The sequence below is a fragment of the Linepithema humile genome, chromosome 6, assembly GCF_040581485.1.
Source record: "Linepithema humile isolate Giens D197 chromosome 6, Lhum_UNIL_v1.0, whole genome shotgun sequence".
NCBI lineage: Eukaryota > Metazoa > Arthropoda > Insecta > Hymenoptera > Formicidae > Linepithema > Linepithema humile.
Genome location: NC_090133.1, coordinates 18,248,273 through 18,273,983, shown reverse-complemented (window position 1 = coordinate 18,273,983; position 25,711 = coordinate 18,248,273). Strand labels below are relative to the sequence as shown.

Here is a 25,711-nt window from a genome sequence, read left to right as displayed (position 1 = left end):
AAAGAATGAGTTAGAAATAATTAGCGAGGCTGGTCCGAGTGCACGCGGTCGGCCGAACGCAGATGCGCTCGTTTCGTATGAAAAATTAAGCGTCTCTCGCTTCTCGCGCGTGCTCTATTTCCATGCTCTCGACTACGCTTTTTATTCCGTCCGGGCCGTGCAGCACGCCGCGAGTTTATTCTCCTCTCTTTCCGCCGCCCTTTCCTCCTATTTTTCGTCGCCGCCGCCGCCGCCGCCGCCGCCGCCGTCGTCGACGCCGCCCCGCCGCCGCCGAAGCCCCGGTTTTCCCTTTATTGCCGCGCCCACGTTCGACGATCTCGCGTGTCCCGACGAAATTTAGCCGCGCCGCGATCCCCGATAGGCTCTATAATTATCCCGTTTTATCTTCATCAGGCGAGCGGACTGGCTGCTCTAGGGAGGCGGCGAGTCGCGCGGTCGAGGAAGCGGTATAACTCGCCTCGTTGGAGTGCGTTTTCGATTTAAGTCCGGCACGCCTGGACGTTTACATTCTCGCTGGCGGCGAGCGAATGGCGAGAGAATTTCAAAGCTGCGGCCAGAGATGCATTTACTCATTAAGCGGATTAAACAATTGTCCGCAGTAGCAAATTTTGCCGCGCGCGCGTTGAGATAATTTTTTAATCCCGCTTATATTAATCTTATTTTTTTTAATAACTAGTCGGATCGTGTAAATCGGATTAATTACCGATAATTATCGTAATTTCTTTCTTTTTTTTTATCGCCATATCTTTCTCCCCTCTTTCTTATCGCAGGCCTGATCGCAATTTCTTGCATGCCCACGGGTGTTGGCGTTGTAAATCCGCCTCTGTCCCCGGGTGTTAGGGCGAGGGAGGAAATTTGTCGAGGATCCTTCGTGCGATAGCCATCCGGATAAATCGGCCTCACTCTTTAATTCATCTTCGTTACGCGCGTCAATCATCCGGCCACATTTCCTTCGCGCGCCTTCATTTTTCATCTTTTTTCCGGCGCGACCCGATCGATAAATTACGGCGCGACACTCGGCAGTTCCGCTCCTTTGACATATTTTTATCATGCGCGAAGGAGTCAGCTATCAACGCGGAAGCTTGACGCGAGGATTTTTGCGCGGAATACTTCCGCTCGCACTTTTCACGCTCCACAACATTTTCACACGCTCGCTCGCTTTTCTCTGGAAAAACCGAACGTTTCTCGCTATACGAATACGAGGCCACACGGAAAAATTCAAATTCCAGCAGCCTCCGCGCCGAGGGACGGGAAATTAAGTTTCGCGCATTTCGGCATCAGCTTTATTACATCGCGAAAATGCATACGGTATTGTGAGCGAAATGCTAGAACGCCCCGGGGGATGCGCCGATGTCGTATTTTCTTCTCCTTCAAACCGGGCCTTAGTTTTCGGCTTTCAATTTTTCAATTTGTCGGGTTTGTCGACGCGGCGGGCACTTTGTAGCGCGCGCGGCAGACTATATCGTTTCGCACGATCGCTTAATTCGCGTTCCCGCGCGGTATGCAGTCGCGCGCACACCTGTTGGCACATAGCTGGTTTCCGGTGGCGTGGAGAGCCGGTTTTGCAGTTTTACGATTGCGATGACGCGCTCTATAATCTCCAAGATATCACACATTCAAAAAATCGATCAACCATGATCCGCCGATTCCCGCTGAGCGTTCATACGCGCGGCTGTTCGCAACGGTATTAAGACCGTTGGTATTATCGCGCAGTAAAAGCCAGCACTCGACGTTTCCAGTTTCGCGATGCATTACGACAGGCCTCGTATCGTTAAATGTGTTGCTCGCTACTCCCGCCTCGTCGTAAATCGGAGAACTTTGTGCACTGGCGCGCGCGTCGACACACACGCGCGGTGTCGTGTGTCCAAAAGCCTTGAGGCTGAGCAAACAAGACAAAAACAAATTGCCCATAGGGAAATTTAATTACCACTCTCTCTTCGAGGTATCCTTCTCTCGGAACGCAAACAGCGGACGCAAAGTTGTTAACGCTCGTTGTTACACGCGCGATCAGTTGGCCTCTAACATCATTTTGTTGAGATTAACATTTTGATTAGTAACAAAAGAAGATATTTGTTGGGGCAAAAGGTGTGTGTTGTAGTAGCAGAAAACAAGAAAGGAGATTACATAGTTATAAAAAAAATTTGCTAATGAAATAAAAATATATGACGATAAATATATTCCCGATACAAATAAAAAATTTCATTTAAAAACTTCTTGAAACTTTTGTGCTTTAAAAGTAAAAGAGATTATTTTTGCGTCTTGAAGAGCAAAGAGAAATTCCTTGTGGCAGTAGAATTACTTTTATATAATCGTGTGTCTGCCAAATGTATCGCGACTCTCTCTTTTGCAGGAGATTAAAAATAAATATCAAATCTAATTGTAAATGTTACCGAACACTTTTCAAGAGTGCTTAATTAGCTTATAAGCAATTCCCAATTCGTCTCTTTTTCGCCCACAATTAAGTAACAAGTTTACAATCTTCGCGGACGACTTGTCCGAGATGAAGAAGCTTTTAGCACCGATGTTCAATGTATCTTTTATTTATTTATGCTAACCAACTCACCGCGGGCACCCGCTTTGCCTTCAAGTTCACGGTTTTAAAATTTCATATCGGGTACATCGTAGTACACACATTCTCCATATTGATATGTATAGAGTGATGCACTTTACTCTCTTTGGTCGAAACGCTTTTCATTTCCTGTCGAGGATACAGCTGATGTAAAAAAAGCTCTCTCTCTCTCTCTCTCTGCGACTCTCGAGAGGAAACGTAGCAACTTCTTTATTTTATCGGCTCATTTTTTTCTGCATCTTTGTAACATATTCTTCCGTATCGTCACATCTGCTTTTGATCTTGCATTTGATATAGCTTTTGCTATCGATCGTGAAAATTGTTAATGGAAAGAAATAGAATGAATAAAATGTGCAACGTATTTTTGCAAATAACGTCTGGATTGTTAAAGGTAGATGTCATTTCTCAATAATAAAAAATTTTGTTATAACCACTCACGTAATTCTAATAGGCAAATTGATTAATGTATTTAATCTACATTCATTCCATTATTTGTGCTATCTCGCTCGGCATGAGCTCCACATTTTATTTCTCTCTGCTCGCGAGACGCGTACGTCAAACTTTACTGTCGCGAAATTTCATAACCGCAAGCTGTTATATTATATCGCAGGTCGACGTGACGGAGGCAAATTATCTCGGAAGGTGATCCTCATAGATATTCACTGTCAGTTGCAAGCAAACGTATTCGTGGTAACTTAATCTCTCGCCGATCGTAACCTTTTAACTGCCTCTCGCGCTTGTTTCATCTACGCCCATTTAATTTTGACTTTTACACCATTCGCCCTGTCTTAACGCGAGATTTTTATTCCGCCACGGTGTAACACTCGCTTCTTCGCCGTTCCTCCTCCCTCATCCGCCTACCGGAACGTAATAAATCCCAGCCATCCCGCACTCTGCTCTCCTACTCGTTGCGCACTCTCGTCCTCCCTCTTTCTCGATCTTTTCTTGACTCAAGCCCCTTAGCCACCCTCGTTTGACCACCCCTCTATCTCTCTCGCGCCGTTTGCACCCCCGTTGAAGTCGTGATAACCGAGTAGGAACGGCGAAACGTAATTAGAAAGAGCGCAATTTTTAAACCGTTTCTTTCATTCTTCGCCCTTGCGAGAGAAGGTCGTTCGTAGTTTTTCACTCTCGCTTAGAGTACGCACTTGGATCGGAGACCAAAAAGTGAGAGAGAAGAAAAAAATCATCAAAAAAATGGCATGAAGAGAGATGGAAAACGGCCATTTGGAAATTGCGAGAGCTATCAGATACTTCGGTATGGAACAGTAGAGGAAACTTTGGCGGAGAGACGGGCTTGTAGCTGGCTACGTACGCTATACATACAGCAGTGATTCTCATATTACTGTTTGCGTTTGAATACCCGTCAACTGGAAATAACATTTTTTTGGGACGTTTAGATAGCGCCCCATTACTTTATTTCCAACAACAAAGAACATTGACGCGAGAAAGATTTTAGACCGTTTTGAAAACTTTTTCTGTACAAATTATTTTTTACCGAAATTTCATGAATCTTTAACTAACACACAACTTTTACTTTATTCATAAAATCGAAATTTCTTAAGATCCAAAATTTTCGGAAATTAAAAGAATGTGTTACATACGATTTAAACGAGACAACGAGGCGCATCGTGATTGCACATCGGGCGTGTAGGTCCGTTAAGAAACGTTATCGTTTCCCAGACGCCGCTTCCACGATGAATTATGCAAGTTACGCGTATTCTTATTACGCGTTGGTTGTTTTTAGAGCGCATTATCCCGAGACGCGTCATAAAACTTGCGCTTTATCGCGCACCGAATTATGCCGCGCCGTGAATGCGGAAAGCTTTAAATAAATTTATGCATCTCGCGGCCGGGATATTAAAGTTTGAGAACCCCTATGAGTTATACACCGTCTGCGCCGTACGCATCTTCGGCTGTTATGCTTCGTGATAGACCCATTGAACTATATATATATACCTTAGCCGGCGGGCATAACGACGACAGTCGACTCTCGAATCCGGCTGTTAAAGACGGACAGCGAGGAAAGCGAAACTATCATCTACTTTGATTGGCGTTCTGTATCAAGCCCGGATTTGTAATTTGTACAGTCGTGTATATTCATAGCGGGCAAACGTCATGTTATCAGTTGGCGAGTGTCACTTTTGACATCGTATCAGTCTTTTATCGATGGCAGTAATTTGCAGGAATATCGAGTGGCGTTAAGCACGTTATTACAAGTAATAATTTAAACAACGATGTTTTGTTTGCGATATGTTAGCCGCACAATTCTCGGTGAAAACTAACCCTTCCGATTGCAATCCTATCTACGCTGGATTATTTCACGTAATTACAAATTATTGCCGTGCGTAGTTGCGTTTCAGGCTGCGTTTACCCGTGGTGCGTTTAATCATATCTCGCTCGGCTGCAATGAGAATTTTAGTAGTTTATAATGATCCTTGCAAAAGTTATTATTACTTTATTTCCCGTTGCTGAAAAATTATTCAGTAATTTATTGGATTAATAAAAATCATAATGTCCGTTTAATAAAGTTTAAAAATGTTTAACACCGTAGCGTGCTGTAAAAAATAACACGGTTATCCGAAACAATAAAGCACACAAGTATGCGCGCACAGAAATTATCTCATATTACATTTTAATTATGACAATTAAATTTGAATAATATAACTGAATAATATAGCTAATATAGCAGTATCAGTTTGCTCAACGCAAACAAACGGTTCAACAATTGACATGAGCAGATTGAAAAATGAAAATTTTACATTTTACGTTACTCTTCATAATGGACAAGAGCATACACATATTTATAACGCATTAGTCAATCAACAAATATTTTCATGTGTCGTGTTCGCTGAACGACAATTTAATACGCATATAACATATAAATGCAATCGGATTTTCATCACGGTTTTAGCGCTTAAGGGGCTTTCACGAGCGAGACCGATTCTCGCGAGTGGCCTTTCACAGTCTTTGCGGCTCTTTCGAAGCGCGTGCTTAAAATACAGCGCGGTAGTTAGTATCTTTAGTAGCGAGTAAAAAGGAAGTCGTCGCGCGGAGAGAGTAAGAGAGAGAGAGAGAGAGGAGAGGAACAAGGAGGATCGCTTTTATCCTTTAAAGTGGATGTAGCAGAAGAGGACAGTGTGTGTTCGGGGGGATCGCGGTATATTCGTGCGCTGGCAGCTCGCATAAGTGTAATGAAAGCACTCACCCTCTTGCCTCAGCAGAATCACGAGCAGCAGCAGCACAAAATCCATCGCTCGGCGGCGCTCGCGCACCCTCCGGTCCACGGATTCGACTCGTAATTCTCGCCCAGCTTCTTCGATGAGCTGCGATCACGCTGACGATTCTCTTCTTCCTGGTATCAGAGAGATGTTGCGTGATAGTACCGATGGGGGGGAAAAATAAACAAAAGCACTGTGTATCCGCAAGCGTCAGACGCGGCAGACGGCGTTCACTAATGAACACCTCGCACCGGTTCGCAACGATTATTAAAGGATTAATTTCTTGCAATTTGCATTTATCGATCTTGTTAATGTAATTGTTTGAAACGCGCGCGCTCAAAATTTTAAAACGACGCTCTTCAATCGGATTTTATAATAATTCAGAATTCTAAATAAGGTGGATCAATGTGGATAATTGCATAATAAAAACCCGATAGTCGTCGCTCTTCGTAATTTTGTTAGCTCTTAATAATTTTCAGTTAATGAATCGAATATCCATTATTTTTTATTTCGCATAAATCATTATAATCTCATTTTCGTAGATAATTAATCCGATTTGGGTCACTGTAGCCGGATCTCATTTATGCAGAACTTCTAACTACCCCGCTTGAACTTAATCGCCGCCAACGCATCGCTTCGGAGGCGCGATCGCTGCGCGGTGCGTTCGGGAAAGAGTCGCGCGCGGACGAGCAAGTCCGTGCCGTAACGATAAAGACAATCGCGGCAATTGATAGCAAAAACGAAAGACGGAAGAAAGGAAAGAGACGGGCGTGAGCTCATCAGGCACGCGCGAGAATGCCCATCGCGCCGGTCTTAATTACCGGCTGTATTCTTCGTTATTCCACTGTCAATTAAATTTAATGATTGCCGCAGGTTATTGTGTTTTCATTGTGTGTCCGGCGCATGGAAGAGCCGTATATATACGCAGTTGGCGGCAACTCCCTTATATTCCGCATGTACGTTTACTCACGACCTCACTTACGTGACACGGCGTGTACCCTATCCAAGGCATATTCCGACTGGCTGTCGGCCGAAAAACGAGACACCCGAGAAAACCCGAATTCCGTATCGACATTACCAATGTCTTCGTCGTATATTCTTGTGAAAACTGGCCTCGCGCGACGTTTTACTTTTTGCACCGTCAGTTGAAAATTTTTTACGATTTTAGGTCCTTTTTCCTTATATTTCTTTCTCTGTCTCTCTCTCTCTCTCCCTCTCTAGTCCGTAAGGTGCTAAAAGCGCTCGCTCAGTAGCGAGTCGAGTGCTCTTCATCTCCGAAGCTTTCGGTCGAGAAATTCCGGTAATTCCACATGGCCCACTACTTAACTGGATTTCCTCGTCGCGAGCAGTTGGAAGTCAAAGCGCAACACCTTTTAATTCGCGTTTGCGAGGGAAATGAACGATGTTTCTCAGAGGCCTGCCGCCGTGAAAGCTGAACCCGAATTAATGAGCGAGCATTTTAGCGAGATAAAAAATTGCTGAGGCACGTGAATGCAACAAGATGGCGACGTAATATCCAAAAATAGAGACAGACGATCAATTCCTTTTCCATTTGCACTCCCCGGGCGCCGGCGAGCTAATCTCATTAATAATTACCGGCTGTCAAGACAGCTGGAAGACCGCCGGGGCAGTCGCGAGTGCATTTCGACTCCAGGCCGCGTAGTACCCCCGAATGAATTTATAACGAATTTCAGGAATAATCTCGGGGCCGAGCGGACGGGAAATCTCGAGCGAGCTCTTGTCTGAATAGCCCGAATCAGTCGAGAATACTCGGCGATTTGACGGGGTTTCCAATGGGGTGGGACGGTGGCGGGCGGCGGAAGGGAGAAGAAAGGGATGCGGAGAAAAGAGATGAAACTGCCGCGCGACTGCTCCCCTACATACGGACGTTGGATGCGGATTTTAAATGCAACTTGTTGCGAGTTTGCGCCGCGAGTCCCGAGCGTCGTCGTCCGGCGTCGAGATGCCGGCCACGCGACGATGCGAATGCTCCTAAGAGAAAGTCGTCGTCGGCGCGGCGGTACGCGTGTTTCGCCAATCGATCGTCATAGACGGAAACAGAGGGAGAGCGAGAGAGAGAGAGAGAGAGTGACGGGGATAAACGCAGGTTCCGGTTTGCCGATGCACAACAGCCGCTGCTAACGAGCGCGGAGATGGAACAGGATGTTGCTATTTGTCGAACGGGACTGACCCGATGCCTAACTTCGGAATAGTGATTTGTGTTTATAATTGGGATGTATCTTGGGAGAATTCTGTTTGCCTGCCGTATCGGCCGTTTATCTGAATCGCATGTGCACGATGTATCGGAAATCAGTCGCATTTCTTCCTCAACACCATAGCACACCATAGCACGGATATTCAAATTCGAGCTAATCTGCTAAAATAGCGTTACATATTTCGATCGAGATACGGTTGATCCAGAATCACGCGATTAGAAATTAATGGAAATACCATTTTCGTGCTCTAAATACACATTTCATATTATTGCTCGATATTATCAAAGTTCGAAATTGATCGAGTTATGATTGTCAAAGTATATCTTTTCCAAATTCGCGAATAAGTACGAGCAGCTTTTCACATGTATTATATATTCACTTCTTTTCCTGACCTTTCGTCTATCGGAAGCATCGAGTTGCGAAAATACATTGGAAACTCCGAAGAAAAAAAATTTAACGGGTCGAAACAAGATTACGAAGTTTACACGGCACACGATATCGATGAGGGGCTGCGAGCGGAACGAAGCGGGAAATATTGTTCTCTCTCGCGGTACACGTCGTGCGGTACATTCACACGCGATTTTTCTCAAGGGCTACGGACAGCGGCCCGCCTCGCCTCGGCGGTCGTAAATGATTCCGAGTTCGAGAGTTCGAAAGGTCGGTCCGAAACTCGCACGAATTGTGGCGCCGCATAGTTTATTTATTCGGCGAAGACTATTCTCGTTCCTCGTCTCGTTTCCCTTCGTGGATGTTGCCCACGTGCGCCGGCGACCAGGCGCGTAACACAATCCTACACGCGACGTTCGTTTCGACTGTGTGCAATATCGCCTACAAAAATCGATTTGTCAGCGGATATTCCCCTTCGGATACATTCGTATAAGGAACGGCGAGCCTGCTCGTTCATCCTTGACTTATTCACACCGCAGTACTTTTGTTGTAGTATCTATATCGACTCTTCTTTCCGGCCCTCTCTTCCACGCTCCAACTGATTCACTATTCCTGAGAAAATTCTTCCGCCAGCGGAATTACGATATGAATAAACGAAGAGGATTTTATCGCCTAGGATCGTCGTCCCCTTTGCGATCGTGCGACCGAAGTTACAGCCGTTGAGCCTAGTATTAAAAAAAAATTTCTTCGGCAATGTGAAATTTACTATTGTCAATAAGAGCTTAGCATTTCCCTCCCGATTCAACATTAATTCTTTCTAAGGTTGTATCGTTTAACCATCGTTTTACTTTCCGGCTTATTTCCGCGCGTATTAAACGAATTTTCTATAAATATGAAATCCTCAGCAGAAGAAGAAGAATATTTTAACTTGATACATTTTCAACCTCGTAGATCCATTAATAGTTGTACTAATATTTCATCTCGATTCTAAGTTAACGCGATATATCTGTATCTCGTCAATCCTAGCGTTCTGAATATCTCGTGCACCCGATCCTGCCGATTGCTAATTTCGCTCGCGCGCGATTTCCACCGCAGTCGCGTTATGGGAATATTTGCCGGTGTCACCGTCGTCGATTCAATCGTCGTTTCGATCTCGTCGCTCTCCACAACTACCATCTGCCATCGTTCTCGTTCTCGAACGCGAAATTCGAGTCCCGCTATGCGTTATTCTCTTCATTGCTCCTTTTTCCCCGGGAGCTCTCTCCGCCGCTCGCACCATCGATATCTGCATTGATGCACGCTCGATGAAATCGCGCGATCACTCAATATCAAAATCGGAGCCAATGCGTAGCGCGCCTCCGATTTCCGGCACAGCTAGTCTAGTCATAATCGGTTGATCGTTCAATTCTATCTCGGCGCTAGGTAGCGAATGACGCTTGCTCTACGCTCTTTATCGCTCTATCGTTCTGCTTGATTATAGGCTCCACAATCAAACCCTCGCACCCACCTTTGATCCCGGTTAAGAGAGACTTCCCGCAATTCTGCCGGAAACACGAGGGGGCGAACTTCCGCTTCGATAATCGCGTCTCGGAGCCGCACAGCGTTCGCACTCGTCGAACGGATATTCCGTCGTTTGTATCCGTACGACTTAATAAATTCCGATGCTCTCGCGCGAGTGAGCAATCCCAGCGTTCCGATGTCATTCCACAGTGAAGCATCGCTTCAATATTTCATCAATATTGCTTCTGCGAAGACCGCAAAAAGAACCGCGCAAGAATTGAATAGTTATAAAAAGAAGCTTGTAAAGTTTCTTCTGTTGTCGGAAACGCGAGTTTCTGAACAGCGGCGGATCCTTGTTGCATTAATGATTAATCGAGCTATGTCAATTGAACGGAATGAGCGATGAGCTTTATGTCAACCAAGCGTATCTGCATGGATCACTACTGATTTGCATAATTCTCTAGATAAAGGAGAGAGTTCGCGTTCGCGTGTACGGCAGTATGATCGACATGTTATTTCAGGTCTTCGATCGATCGAAATTTTGTTTGAAATCGCGTTTATTTCGAATTGCATGCGTTAATTTGCACTGTTCGCTGGCTCGTAGCATACTGCATCGTAGCCTACGTGATTCGCATAATTCTGTGTATATGTTATGTGTTACGGCGGAATATTTAGATGCATTAACTTGTGTACTATTCGCAAGCGAAATTCCGATCAGCCGAAATTTTGTGAAACCGCGTTTATTTTCGATTAATTCACCGTTGTCGAGTCGAACCTATGATTCTCCCTCTCTGCTATGATTCCCATTCTCCGTATAAAGAGATATTCCGGTTCAATGTATTATGTGACAGCGCGATGGACCCGCGAACCCGCGCCGCTGGCGATCGTGCCTCCGATCGATCCCGAAATTTATAACGTGACCGCATTTGTTTGTAGCGCGGGCACGTTAATTCGCGTTCGTCGGGCGATTTGAGGCCGTGTCGGCGTTACCGCGGTTTTCAGCCTACCTTCACGGCCCGACACGGGTTAAGAGCGGCTCGCCGCAATTCCGGGGACAGCATCGAAGCTCTTCCGACCGGCTGGTTTCATCGCGCGATCGAGCGGCCGAAAACGCGAACGCGGTTTACAGACCGGTGGGGGGGAGGGGGAAAGGGCACCGGGCCCTGGCGGCGATAGTGGCAGTGAAATTAAAATTAGAAATAGTGCCGCACGTCGTCGCCCGCAGCTTTTGTTTTCCCAAACAGTTTTTCCATCCGCGTGCGCGCGTTCGCCCGCGGGGCGCGCGATCGAGGTAGATGAAATCAACGCCGGCACTCGACGCGATGCGATTTTCATTCGCCCGTAAGGCACTGTTCTTGGCGAAAAGACATCGCTTTTGGCACACGCGCGCGCGCGCCCAAGTCAGTCCGAGGAGACGCGTAAACTCCAGCCGGAATTAATTTCCATCTCTTCACCAAAGAGAACAAACTGCACTGGCGATCGCGAGTCTACGCCAAAGTCCCGAAGATTAATGCTCCAAGTTCCAAAGTCAACTGCACATCTCTCAGTCCTTCCCACCGTTCTTGCACCGCGTATTCTCCGCACCGGTATTCACGTAGAAGAGCGCTCGCAAAGAGAGAATGCTCCTCTTCCTCAACGTACACGCGCGACAACTTCGTAAGTGGCGCCGCGACGCGCGCGGGACCGTCGCCGGGGATGAAAGTTCGCGTCGCGGATGGCCGATGCCGACTACGAAAGCTCGACCGCGCGTCGTTTTACCTCCGTCCGGCGGTTCGTAGCACCTGAGCGCCTGCGCGCCTTGTGCACGACAGGTGCAACCGTTACACGCGCCGAGCCGAGTCGACGACAATCGCCGCCGCCAATTCAACGCTAAGCATTGACTTATGTCAATGCAATTATTATCATTTTTTAATATTAAATTATCATTGATATTATCACTTTTACATTATATTGATAATATTACAATATTATTATTTTTTAATATATTAGTAATTTAATAAATGAAACTCTGAACACTAGCTATGTATGTAGACATTCAACACACACATAGTAGAATAAGAAGCAATAATTGTAAGAATCTGCAATTTAGAATAGATAATTGAATATGTAAACGTTGTTTTAAGCTATATTGAGCGTATATTGAACATCTAGCATCGGCTTTAAAAGCCCTTTTACTAATCATAGATTGTTGACTTAGAAGAGTCTTTTTTTGTTGTTTTTTTATATTATAGGATGACGGACTTACATTCGAGAATTCAGTCCCCTCTTTTCTATCCTCTTTCTGAAAATCTTGAAACTTAAAAAAAAACACATTATCATAAAAATTATTCTTTCCATCTTCCGAGTTGTTTTTACGGAAAAGTAGAGTTACTAAAAAAATAGTGATTTTATAAGCAGCGTGAAATATGTATGTGTTACTTCGCTATGTATAGAGTCTTGATTAAAACAGTCCTTGCTCATCATTCTTGAAATACAGAGGATCTCTTCGAGTGAGATACGTTTCCTGGACTCGGGATAAAGAACGTGGGGCAACTTCTTTGAAATAATTTTTTCTAAATAAATCGAAAAACTGTTATCCTCGCGAGGCGACCAACAATCTATACGTAATTTACGCGATCTGCAAACATACATATACTTTAGAAATGTTGCATTTGTATGCCAGAGGCAGGATCACGTGACGAAACCCGAAACGACGCTTATCCTGGAAATGTCGTTCGGGAAATTTCATGTGGCCATTGGAGCCGCGAGGCGGATACGTATCCCGTATCTATCGATGCGCTCTAAAACACCTCCCGCGGAGCCGAAAGAGATAAAAAAATAGATCGCCCTTTCCGAACTTCCCATGAATATGCAGTCTTGATCGACCTTGCACGGTTTACCCGTCCGGATAGCCAGGCTCAGGAAGAAAGTACGTGCGTGTACATTGGGATACCCGGCGGAAACGTGCCGGGAAATATGCATGCAGAGACCCCGACCTCTTCGCGGTGCATGCGAGATGCGGCGGCTCGATAAAAAGTGCATTTTTGGCTCCTCCCGGAGGACCGTGACGCCGGCGTCTTTGCATTCCTCGGCTATTTTCCACGCTGTTCTCGCTTTCGTAACAAGAAGTCGCGGTGAACGTCGCCGCAAATATATTGCGGCAAATATTCGCCTTACGAATTGTTTTTCATCTCGTACCGCGGAACGGTCGTTTGAATTTCCACTTAAGTGTAACGTATCCCTGCAAGGATTTGCAGACCATTATTAAAAATCTTTATTATAGCGCGCGAATTGCAGTGCAAACACAATATTATCGTCCTTAAAACTCATTGCTTGAAGCCCCTGCAATATTCTGCTGTACGAAGAATTTGAAACCTAGAAATATTTCGTCTGTATTCTCCCTCAAAGAAAATTCAAAGATCTCTCTCACTCTTTCTTCCAGCCAACGTAGATTTAATTTTTTTATACCGCATAGAAATGAGTTAAGCTTTGCTTATTCATTTCTCTTTCCTTTTTCTCGCTTTCGCGGACCACCGAGCAAACGTAAGTTCCACCGTTATTTGCACCATTGCTTATTTGCATTCGTCCCAGTTGTAACCGTATGTAAAAAGAAGAGAAGAAAAGCCTCTTTCCATAGCATCAATTATGGAGTTTTAGCTAGTCGAGATTAACACAATCGCAGCGAGCAAAATACCTTCTGTCCGCCGAAGTTAGTAGCGTACAGCTCCGGGATACGAAGTGTGCGTAGATTGTCTCTTGCAATTATCTTGGATAGCCTACGAATCGGCCACTTGTTGACGAGTGCCACGGAACGATCGACATCTCTATAAATTAATTCTGCGCGAAGCTTTCACCACTGGACCAATTAATCGGCGCTTGAAATGTCCGACACCACACGCGATATCACACGCATAGCATCGTAAATCACAAGTGACATTACACATAATTGTGTTCCGTTTCTATTTGTCCGATCAGCGTAAGAAATACGAATTACGCGTTAACAGTGATCGAACGACTGATCGATTTTTCTCGCCGTGACTTTTCCCTGAGTTCACAAAAATAAATAGAATCACATTGATTCCTCCTGTTCGGCGATGAATTATACGTGCAGCTTTCCGCAAAAATAAAATGGACTTTTATATTTTTATCGATCGTTATAAATAATTTTTGTGCCATTCTTGTAGCTTCAAAATCAGTTCACGTTTACGCTCTACAAGTACTTCAATCAGTCGCTGTTTTTCAAAAAGAACCAGAAAGCGTATAGTGCGTGGAGATACTTCATCGTGTTTTTTTTTACACATTTTTATGTTCTTTCTAAAATACATCGCAATAAATAGTGGATACCGGTCGTGGTTACCGACGACAGCTCGTTTCTCGAACTTTCTCTCGCGCGAAAGAGAGCCAGCTGTTTTTACAGAAGAAAACATAAAACTGGTAGATCGAGCTGCCACGTAGAGAAATATGTGGTTTGCCCGTGCATCATATGGAGATACGTTCTATATCAGCAAAGCGCGTTATTCTCCCAGCAACGACATATGTTTTACAGTTGACGACCTAGAAATCATAACCCGGCATGTGTGATTTTGCGTGGAAACGCGCGCCCTATTGCGAATGAAAAAAATACCTCCAGTTATTATCGCTACCAAGCTTCAATCTGTATTTGTGAGATGAAAAGTATGGTTTTCCGCTTCTCTCAAATGTCTATTCCTATGTTGATATATATTAATGCACAACGTTCGCGACTTAAATCGCGCTTATCCTTCTATCATGCTGAATTTAATTAACCAAAAAAAAAAAAAAAAAAAAACAAGAAAGATATGTAATTTTTACAAATTTAATTGTAACCATCGCGAAGCAAATATAGAATCCTGCATAATTTTTATGATGGTGATATATTAATGCCGTGCTAAGTAAGAATCAACAGCGCGCAACAGTCCACCGATGACGAAGTGCACATTAACTAGTATTTCGACGGTTTTAATTATTTTTCCTTCGTCGCAGTCACGGCGGCCGCTCGCGGTAGTTTCGCAGTCTCGAGAAAATTACAGACAGCCTCGATAAATATTAACTCCGTAACCGGGAAAGGTCGTAGGAATCCAGCCTGGAGTTCGGTGTCTCCGTCTGCCTCGCTCCCGCCGCCCCGCCTATCCCGGTGACAGGCTGCAGCCGCTTGAATTCGAGACGACTGGCTTGCTCCGGAGGCGGCGGAGCGACGGAACGATCCTGCAGCGACGGTGATCTCCGTGGGGGACGCGACCATCCTGGAAAAAGGATGGTCAATACTATCTTTCTGCTCAGAACGCTTCTGTTTATTCGGGCCAAGTAGCACGAGTCGGTGTGTCGGCACGCCGTGGAGGAAAATCCGCAACTACTGGCCGACCGAGAAGACGTCGTCGTGTCACTGGAGTTTTTCTACTTGTTCTCTTATACTTTTCTTCGGACGGACGACGCTGCGTCAGTTCGTCGATGGGAAAGAAATTTACACGAGTAACCAATACTCGAAAAACAAACAACTAATTTTTGTTAGTTTATGAAATATGCAAAGCGCGGATAATGAAACTGATATTTGACTACACTATTTTTCTCTATTCTCTCTGCAATAAATAAATTAACATTGGATATTTTTCTCAAATGATTTTTTTTTGGGTGCTGTTTTTTATACATTTTCCGCTTTTTCACCAGCAGTCGTTTTTTATCCGTTCTATTTTTGCCTTGTCAGAATAAAAAACAGTTTTATAACTAAATCTCACCCTTGGCGTTAATTATGTTGTAATGTATCATAATGCGATGAAATATATTTTTGCAGTGCATTATAATACATATTATTATACAAATTCTGCATTATATTCCATTATATTGTACATTATATTTTAGAAATAAGCAAAACAAAGGTATTATAATAATAATAACGTTGATAAAACTTCTTTATCCTTTTTCACCAGTATGAAAGCGTTCTATAAAGTCGCGAACTGTCTGTCGTAAATTTGCGAATTATCGGGAAACTTCGCATAATTGCGAAGTAGTTAGTTTTGTTTTCGCATCGCGTTGCACCGGGAAATTGGTGCAACGGCATTCAGCCGTGAGTTCCGATTCCCGAATGCGCGAATCAAAGATTCAATTGGCTCTCCTCGGGGTCCTATAAACCGATTACTCATTTATTGCTGCATTAATAACCGTGCGATCACGACATAAATTATTTGATTCGGTTTTTATGACCCGTCAAAGTGAAACGTTTGTGATTATACCGAAATGCCGACTAAAGAGGAACGATCGAGCATGAGTTTCTGCGCTGTGCAGTGCAGTAAGTATTACAAAGGAAAGCTTAGTAAGCGGAAACGGATTCCTATAAAATGCGATCGTTATGTGCGAAAGAGATAGCGTTTATTTTGCAACGAGCAATTTGTTGTATTATTTATCTCTTTGTCACCGCCGACACTTTACAAAAGATATTATCGATGAAAATAAGATTGAAATATAAAATATAATATACGCGATACAGCAATCTTTTACATGCGATGTTGTAAGTTCATATTTTTATTCGCGGCGAATAATTCATAGCTGTGCTGCATTCATTAAAATTATAATAAAGAGTACGTTCCTCCCGGAGACTTACATCTGCGTCCTAATTAATTAGAATTTTAGAGATAATATGATGCAACAGAACAGCCAAATTATGCACACGGTTTTCATAATGAAAAACGCGGTTGAACAATGCGGAGATTTACGTACTGAAGAAAGGGTTTACATGTCGGTACCGCCTTAGAATTAACCCGGCATCTTGATTTCGTCGGAACGCCTCGCGGCGCAATATCGAGTAACAGAGGCGAAGACGAAACGATGCGAAGGCACCTTTACCCTTTGATCCCTCTTCCCTCGCGGAATTTCGTTTCTCTAGTATACGCGCCCTTCGCCGCGCGAGATAAAGCAAGCGCGAACGCTTAACGGTTACCTTTACCGTAGCGCGTTACCGTAACGCGCGGAACGCGCTGTTATATCAATTTCGGTTTGCCGCCCCAGGGGCGAAGTCGACTGAAAAGAAGATCGGTGAATTCCAGGAAAAGACGACGGCGACCGCATGCCACCGGAGGGGAAGTAGGGAAGTAAAGCGAAAAGAGATTATCATCTCGGCGTACGCAAATATGCGGGTTGCCCGGATATGCACCTGCGCGGTATATTACGCAGTCTCAACCGCGTTATTTTCTCGCCGCCCGCCCGTCGTCGTACGACCGCCGTTCTTTTGCACCGACGGAGTACAGCGAACGTGCTCTCTCGACGGATACTGGCAGCGAGGAGAGAGCGAGAGGGCGAAATTAGTTTCCACCTCTTGCGGTTCCTTCTTCGCTCAGCCGCGGATCTGTATGGAAACTAATGAACGGGTTCCGGATTCTGTTGCGGCCGCCAAGTGAACGGTCAGCCGACGCAAGTTTCACGCGGTTACGTAATATCGCAGAATAATTTTAGTCAAGGAACGGCTTGCGGATTAATGTAATTTATTACAGTTTTTAATGACTTTCTATTAATTATATGTATGGAAATAAAAAAAGACACGAATACTTTACCTGCACTTTAATGTTCGCCGCTATTCATCGTTGCGTTATTATAAGCAAAAATTTCGTGGCAGTTTCTGTTTGAGGGATTGGTGAATTAATCGCGCACGTGAATCAAATCGATAATAAAATGATGGGACAAGGGAAAATGGGAGGGCGAGAGACAATAATTATTTCTCCAAGCGAAACAGCCGATCGCATTTAAATAGCTGGCGTAAACAAATCAGTGAATTGGCGCGCAATCGAGAGCGCGCGTGAATGCGCGCCCAGCCTGTTCACGATTGTTCGGGCAATTAGTTGAACGAATAATGCCGCGAGTCCCGGCGCGAAACTGAATTTACGTGACTTTTGGGTCACGTACAAGTTGCACGTTCGCCAGAGCAACAATAGAATTATCTGCGTCGCGGACGTTCCGCATCCGTGAGACAGCCGCCTCCGTCTTCGCAAACTTCTACGTAGCCGCGATTCGTCCGTGACTTGCCGCCGTATCGATCTATTGGGAACGAGAATACGACGGGTTTAAGAGTACGTGAAACGATCGTCCCGGAGATAGTTGGCGACCCGAAAATCGGCGCTCGAAAAGCGACGTAAATTACCCGCGGGAAATATAGCCCCCGTAGCGGCCGAGAAGAATTATTGTTCCGCCAATTCGTCGATAACTGCGCGGTAGCACCGAAGTACGATTCTTCCGTCAATCTCTGACAATGTACGTACAAGCGCCCTCGTTTTTAGACGACACCCCATAATCACCGAGAACCAGAATCGCGACCCGTCCGCGTAGATAACGATCCCCGGTGTCTCTCTAGTCAATTCCAACGCTTCATGATTTATTGACACGAGATAATTCACTCGTACTTCCGTATTACAGCGCGCGCAAACTCATAATTTTTTGAGCCTTTGAATATTCGGAAATTCTTTTCTGAAATATATGCACTCTCGAACAGCAATTAAATATAGAGTCTACATCTGAGAACGAACGGAAGTAAACCTTAATATCATATGCATATATGCGCTGAACTGAATTTTACAAAAGATTTTTTTTTAAATATCACCACCTTTCCGAAAGGTATAATTTTTCTTTGCATATTCATGAAACAGACATCAAATCCAGATTTTAAGACGGACTTTTATAAACGTTTGTCTCCACGTTTGTATATTTAAATAAAATTTAAAGAATAGTGATGGCAGTGTGCAAAATCTTCTTATATTGTACTTTTATAATTTACAGTTTTTTTTTTTAGTTCGTTATATTAATATTTTTAAATTTAATTTAAAATTTGAAATATACAGTTTTATTAAATCTTTTATTAAATCTATGTGTATGTGTAAAGTCTTAATTGCGCGACTCTGATAATGATTTTAAATTTTAAAAGCACGTATCTCGCCGCTAATTTCATTATCGGCAATCGCGATCAGAAAATTGCACCGTCCAATAATAATGATAACTAATAAAGTAAAATAATAATACGTCTTGGAAGGCATTTCCACTGATTACGTCCTTTGGGAAATGTAGCAGGGATTATGAATTTGTGCGTCATGAAGGAAACGTGTAATTAGGAATATTTTTACAGCAGCCAAGCGGGGAAAATAAATAAAGGTTCTTCCGCTTTCCTCGTGCCTAGCACGCAGCGAGGCCGGCTACGAAATTAAGTGCGGTCCACGACGGCGGTGCACCTTCCGGCAGTTTAGTCACCGAGAAAAGAGCGCGCAGGAGAAAGGAAGGAAAGAAGGAGAAACGCGAAAGCGCGACTTTGTGCTCCCTCGATAAGCGGATTCTCCGATTCGCCGGGCGTTTTCGCGAATTTCACTCGACCATTCACCTTTTCTCTCTCGCTCCTATTGTGGCGGAGTACGCGGCGAACGAACAGCCGGGCAATTTAGCAAACGATGTACTTAAAATCCCCGACAATGTCTTTTCTCTGCTTTATGGCCCTCTGGTGTTAGCCAATTTTTTAAACGATAAATTTCGCGCTTAATGGCGACGTATTATCCGTTTATCGCGGTCCTCCTCCGCGCCCGAGATCGAACCGGGAAATTAAGTGACAATTTGCCGGCTGCATTTTTCGCGTGATTGAGAGCGGGTTACGTTGGCGAAACGGCGGCAGCGATGCGACGAAAATCGGCGCTAGAACGGAGATGCCAAAGGAGTACGAGAGAGCGAGAGAGAGAGAGAGTAAGTCAGGCGGTAAGTTTCGCCAGCTCTCCATGTACACAACGGAAATTCTCGTTTTTACGCTCGTCTACGGTATGCTCAACGCCGTAATCCGACGATCTAAAGGTCCGTTCATATCCACACGCCGCAGTTAGTTGCTTTAAGTGTAAAAGTGTTCTCCGATGCGGAAACATAGAGTGAGCCGAGTTTTTTAAAGCGCGGTCTAATGGAGCCCGACGAGTCACCATCTCGCAGGAGTGTAGGACGAAAAATCGGGACGTGAAGTGAAACGGATAAAGTGAAGATGGAGGAGAAAAGACGGATGAAGGGGGAAGAAAGAGAGTGCGGCACGGAGGCGGTCGCCCTCTCACAAACTTTCACTGCTCCATCCATAAATTCCGGTAATCGCGCATCCAAGGCGCTCCGCAAGAGTAGCGCGCGGAGGCGCAGTCGAAACGCAGCCGACGTATCTTACGGGGGTTCATTAACAAACTTACACAAATTATACGCGCGAAATTCCCGTGCTCGCTCGAAACGTTTATCAAGATATAGTTATATGAGGGGGGCAGGGTCGAGAGGCGCGAGCAAACGCTGTTGTGACGCCACCTTAATGTATCGCTGCGCGGCCCCCTTAATGGCTTATATATGGCGCGTTCCACCGACACGAGCAACACACTCGGATACTGCAAGTCTTTAATCAATTATGCAAATGATTTGCGGACGACTGCTGTATATCCATCTCCCCTGTCGTCTCCCCCCTCCCCCCTTCGCGCCGTCGCGCCAGGACGCGCAATCTAGACGTCCCCTTCTCTTTGTCCCGCCGCCTTGTTCCGCATCGCTCTTTGCGGAGATGCTTCCTGCTGAATCTCTCTTTTCTCCCTCCTACGCTTTCTCTCTTCTTCCCACGCTCGCTTTTCTCTCAGCCTCCGACAACGCCGACCCAGTTGGCACGGTTGTTTATTAAAACTTCCAAATTAACCGGCTTTAATCGTGTTCGTTTTACAGCTTTTTGTTGCCTCAGTATATTATTTATTACGACGACCAGCCCTCCTCCTCCCCCCAGATCCCTGCGACCTCCACCCCCCGATCCCTAATCCTCTCGCGCAAATCGCGTCCGTCTAACCCCCATCCCCCTATCTCTTCACCTTCTCGCTGTGCGCTTTCATCCGCCTCTCTTTCATTTCCTCGCCCGCTCACACTCCACATCCTCCTTTTTCTCTCGCCGTGCCGTTTACACCATCCGCCGAGTATCGTTCAACCCCTCGTAACGTAGTTTTGGCCTTTGCACGAGTACCCTTTTATCCTTCTGCCTGACGGCTCATCCGCATTGCTCCCCCCTCCCCCCCTTGCGTCCCCCCTGTCGCCCGCTATTCTCCACGCTGTTCTCTCCGGCCCTCTCTGTCTCTTGTTCCGGCGCACATTTGTTTACCTTCCGTGTCCTCGCGTCTCCGTCGTTTCCTCTTATTCGTCCAGCGAGTTACGCTTCGCACCCTCCTCGCGGAAGTTCAAATACGGGATTACCGCGGTGGTCAGCTCGCAAGCGCGAGCTTATGAAAAATGAAAATGGCGCGGAGATGCGAGCGCGGAGATAGGATTTCGCGGACGGGAAAAAAGACTCAATCAGCACCGAAAAACAATCGCGGAAGAAACTGCATAATAGCATTTCGCCGGATTTCGTACTTAACGCAGTACGAAATAAATGTAACAATTACAAATGTTGCAATAACAATTTAAAATGATTAAAACAATTGGAATAGAAAAAGTTGGCGCGTAATAACGATTTGTGCGATAGAACTTGAATCGTCGGCAAATTAAACGGTAACAACTTTAACAACGACGGAGTGTAAAAAAGGGACATGCGACATGCGAGACTTAGAAATAAAGGGTTGCGTGAGGTTTCGAGGTTCAACGCGCGCGCTTGTATGCGCGACACAGTTTCGGAAACTCCGACGTTGCCGTAAGCACTCGCGAGACTCGTATCCCGGGACAAACTGGATGAGAAACTGCACGAAACGCGTCCGGACTAAGATCTAACGGGAAACATGTGCTGTATAGAGTGTATATACGTGCATGCCCGCGCCGGCATCTTTGCCTTAAGACGTGCCAGATATCGCGTGCTCCTTAGATATTTCCGCCCACGTAATACATGACAAGTCGCGTCACGATCGCTGCGAATGAAGAATCCGAACTGCTCGTAATTCGCCGAATCGAACTGCTCGCTCGATGCCCGAAGTGGTCATGTTACGCGAAACGTCACGGAAACTAGCCGAGCGTTAACTTTTAACCGCATTGAGTTTCGCGAGTTTCAAGTCGATTTTTCATTCGCGCGAGTTCCACGGAATCTTCGCGGATTTCGCCGCGCAAATGGAAATCGGCCGCCGCGAATAATTCCCGAATAATCGTCGTCGAACTTTCATGACAGTTCGACGATGAATCGCGGAGTCGGCTGACCAAGATCCGCCGGTGGGCGCATCCCCGCCGGAAGTCGGCCGCGCCGGGACTTCCCATCGAATTAGAGAAAAGTGTTCTCACGGCGTCTCGCACACTCCGTCGCTAGGACAAACTTCTCCGTTAATCTCGTAGAAACCTCTACGGGGCTCGATTTATCGCGAATACTCGATACGCGGAAGCTTCCTCGTCTCCCGATTTATTCCGGCTCCCTCCGAGCCCCCGTCCGTCGCGGTCGCTTCCCTCACCACTCCTCGATTCTTGGCAACTTTCCTCCTATCCGGACCACGCTTTTCCTCCATTATACTCCGCTCAGGCGTTTTTCAATGAGGCACTTGTACATTCGAGAGGACAGCGCGACGGATCTCTCGAGTCGCGGAATACGCCGTTCGTGGGACATCGTGCCTTTGTTTCGAGATTTAACACGGTGTAACTTGGAGTCGGGAATACGTTAGCGTGCGCAGAATATCTACGAGCTTTCCGAACTTCAGCGGGAGAGACCGCTTCGCTTACGCACGGATACCTCGAACGTATCGGTACCATTGAACTCTGATGTTGGAGTTAAAATATATAGATCTCGTCCTAGATTCACCCCGTATTTCTTGATCTAAGGTTTTTTTTGTACTCAAAGTTTAAGTCGTTTTTCATAATATAAAAATTTCATCGAAAATAAGAAAAAAAAAAACGTCATACTTTTCATCAAATATATGCAGTGTATGCATGATTGAAAGAAGCGACAAGTTAAAAATGACTAAATTTCTATTATCTTGCTGGACTTTTAAAACATGTACAATTTAAATAATGTCTCACTGGAACAGCGGAGTCAATGTACAACGGATTAAAAAATATTCTGCCCGCACGCTCCATGCAACGTTCCCAAAGTTTAGCGCATGCATTTGCATCTTTTTCGCGGTCGGCGCTCGAGCGGCGATTTAATTCGGGACATATTTCGTAGGATTAGCAAATGCGATTAACGAGACATGGAATCGCAGAGGTCGAAGAAAATTTCCAATTTGTTAATACCGCTATTCTTTTTCGCGCCGCGGCCGGCTCGCATCGGTCATTTCGGGTATTAGTGGTAAAAATGGAATTGGAGTGTCCGGTAGCCGAGAGGCGTTAACCACTAACTCTGCGTGGAAAATAGCCCAAGACTTCCACGCTCGGCTCATTAGCTTGAATTATACGGATAATATTTTCTTGTCCAGTCGAAAAATCAATGCGTCTGCCGGGGCGATGCATAATTCATGTCGCACTATCAGACAGATCGAAAATTAATAGGCATGATCGGACGCCCTCTAATCGAGCATTATCGCCCTCTTTCGTTCTCTCTCTCTCTCTCTCCGTTTCTTCTCCCGCCTCCCCATTACTTCTTACGTTACTCTGCTTCTTTAAAAGAAATCGATAAGTTATTCCCGCTAGAGAGCTTTCAACTGATCCAAGATATCATTAAAATGATGTTCCTGGAATTCGTTCCAAACATCAGTCTAATCGTAGCCAATGTCAGTTGTCGATTAAAAAATAATAACTTTCTCGTTTTTATTAGCAATGCCTTGTTCAGTACTGTTTTCTTTGATATGCCTGCATTGTATGGCGTAGACAAAATGCAATCTAATAGACCGATTTTCAAACATTATTTTGCCTCGGTAACACTCCTTTCTTTCTATATCCACAAAAAATTGATTGCAGAGCAAGAATTTAATTATTCTCTCTAGGTGCACGGTTTGCACCGGTTGAGTTCGCATCAGAGGAAATATTTAACCTCTTCAGTTTAAATAAAAGTCTTGCCATGCGCTACAAATTAACGGCGAGACAATTCGAGCAATGACTTCACCCCTTCCGCTTTTTTAATTCTCCGAAGCGAAATGAGTTGATAAAAATAAAAGCAAATGAAAAGAAATCCAATAATTGTAAAGCCAAACTCTGATTTTGAGGATTAGAAATTCATTGCATCGTAAAATGAATCTCTGTTAATTGGGAATCCGTTATTTCGCGGAAGAAATTCCTAATACTGTTCGGCAAAAGAAGCATATATTTTGTAGAGCAAAATTTCCCACTCCGATTGAATAGAGCGAAAATTCAATTGCACGCCAAAAGATTAACAAACATTGCGCGCGTAGTTCTGACGGCAAATAATTTTAGCGTGCATAAAGAAATCGCAGACACCGATCGCGATCGGTATTGAGATTTAATCTGGACGAGCACGTACCGGCGGATAATTCAACAGTTCGTCCCCGGAAGTTAAGTGACGTGACGTAGAAGTTAAGCACAGTCGGGAGGAAAAAACAGTCGGCGGCTGGATTTTAAAAGAACCGAGAGAACGGTCGAACGGTGGGTTGTAACGCGGTTAGCTGCAGTCACGAGTCGACTGAACTTCGATGGCACGGGCTAAGAATATATTTCAATTGAAATCGTTAAAAAGTAGTACAGCAAAATAATACGGCGGGAGAAAGAAGAGAAAAGAACCCGATCGTGGAGAATTGCAAAAATATCTGAAATACGTTGAGAGAAGCGACTTTGGTAGCGCAATTTATTCTCAATGTTATTCTCGAAGCGTTCGTTAACTTCGTTAATCTTGTTTAGGAGTAGAATATTTTTAGGTGCGCTTATTTCCATCATACTCGGCAGCGAATATAATTTTCACCATTTTGCGAGGATATTTAGAGTTCGTATAAGATACGATGAAAAGGTGGCAGAATAAAATGATTCGAAGAAAGATTTAGAAAAGTAATAAGAACGTATTATTTTTCTTCGTTAAGATTTTAAAAATAAAAGTTTGATCACAGCGGCAGAATTGTCTTCATCAGTAAATAATTCCAATTATCTAAAATTACCGTTTCCGCACTAGTAATGCAGCCTTAATACCTTCACTGAACAATTTAATATACAAAGTACGAATGTCTGTGAATTTTTCACTTAGTTACATAGAAATTCGTAAATATTCATTAACTAAATTATTATTTTGTTATATATTTTGAGAATTGAATTTTGTTTAAATTCTCATAATATCTTACGTAGTTTTTTGAACGCGAGCCCATTCTCGAACCTGATATATCTGAAAGCCTGTCAAATTCATTTCTATATTTATTTTATTGGCTTTTCTGTAATTAACCTACATCTGCCCGTTTAAAGCTCCGTATAGTTGGCTATTCATCTATATCATAGTCAGTAAAGGATACCGTGCATTTAGACTCCTCATACATATCAAAGTCCGTGTTTACATCATACATTGGCGAAACTCTGTGCTAACAGCCTGAAACTTCCTGGAGATGTATTGTCAACTAAGTGAAATCGCTACTGCCATTTCGGACTTTCCCATAATCTTATTTAATTGATTGAGAATTGCGAAGTAAAGGTAAGTAAGGTAAGAATATGTCAAAGATAGAAGAATAACATATAAATCAAATTAATCTTTCTGAAAATTTGTAACACTTGTAATTTGTAACACCTACAATTTATGTAGTTTCGAAGAAACAAATGCCAATTGCATTATATCAACATAAATTCCTACATGTTTCTCACAAGAAAAACAATGATCAGATTACGTCAAGTGTGATTCTTTATGTGTAATATGATGCTGTCATTTTTATATTTTTACTCTCCAGAAAAATAGCTACGTGTCAAATTATTGGAAAAAATAAACCGACTAACCTTACCGAAACGCGCGGCGTCTCCCGCTCTGCCGCTTGTCAGAC

At 44.4% G+C, this 25,711-nt stretch overlaps 1 protein-coding gene across 7 annotated transcripts in view; it reads right to left on the bottom strand.

The window, feature by feature from the left end:
• Positions 1–25,711, bottom strand: part of LOC105674723 (uncharacterized) — a 237,534-nt gene that overhangs the window by 68,000 nt on the left and 143,823 nt on the right. For 5 of the 7 annotated variants that reach the window (XR_010890910.1, XR_010890909.1, XM_067357834.1 and 2 more), the window contains one exon: positions 5,778–5,924. Coding sequence is in view for 5 of the 7 variants with exons in the window: in XM_067357834.1 (XP_067213935.1) it covers positions 5,778–5,823 (46 nt within the window). In the remaining 2 variants the exon portion in view is untranslated. Of the gene's footprint in view, positions 1–5,777; positions 5,925–9,900; positions 12,136–25,711 lie in introns of those variants that run through there. The other 2 variants (XM_067357836.1, XM_067357835.1) reach the window with 2 other exon arrangements.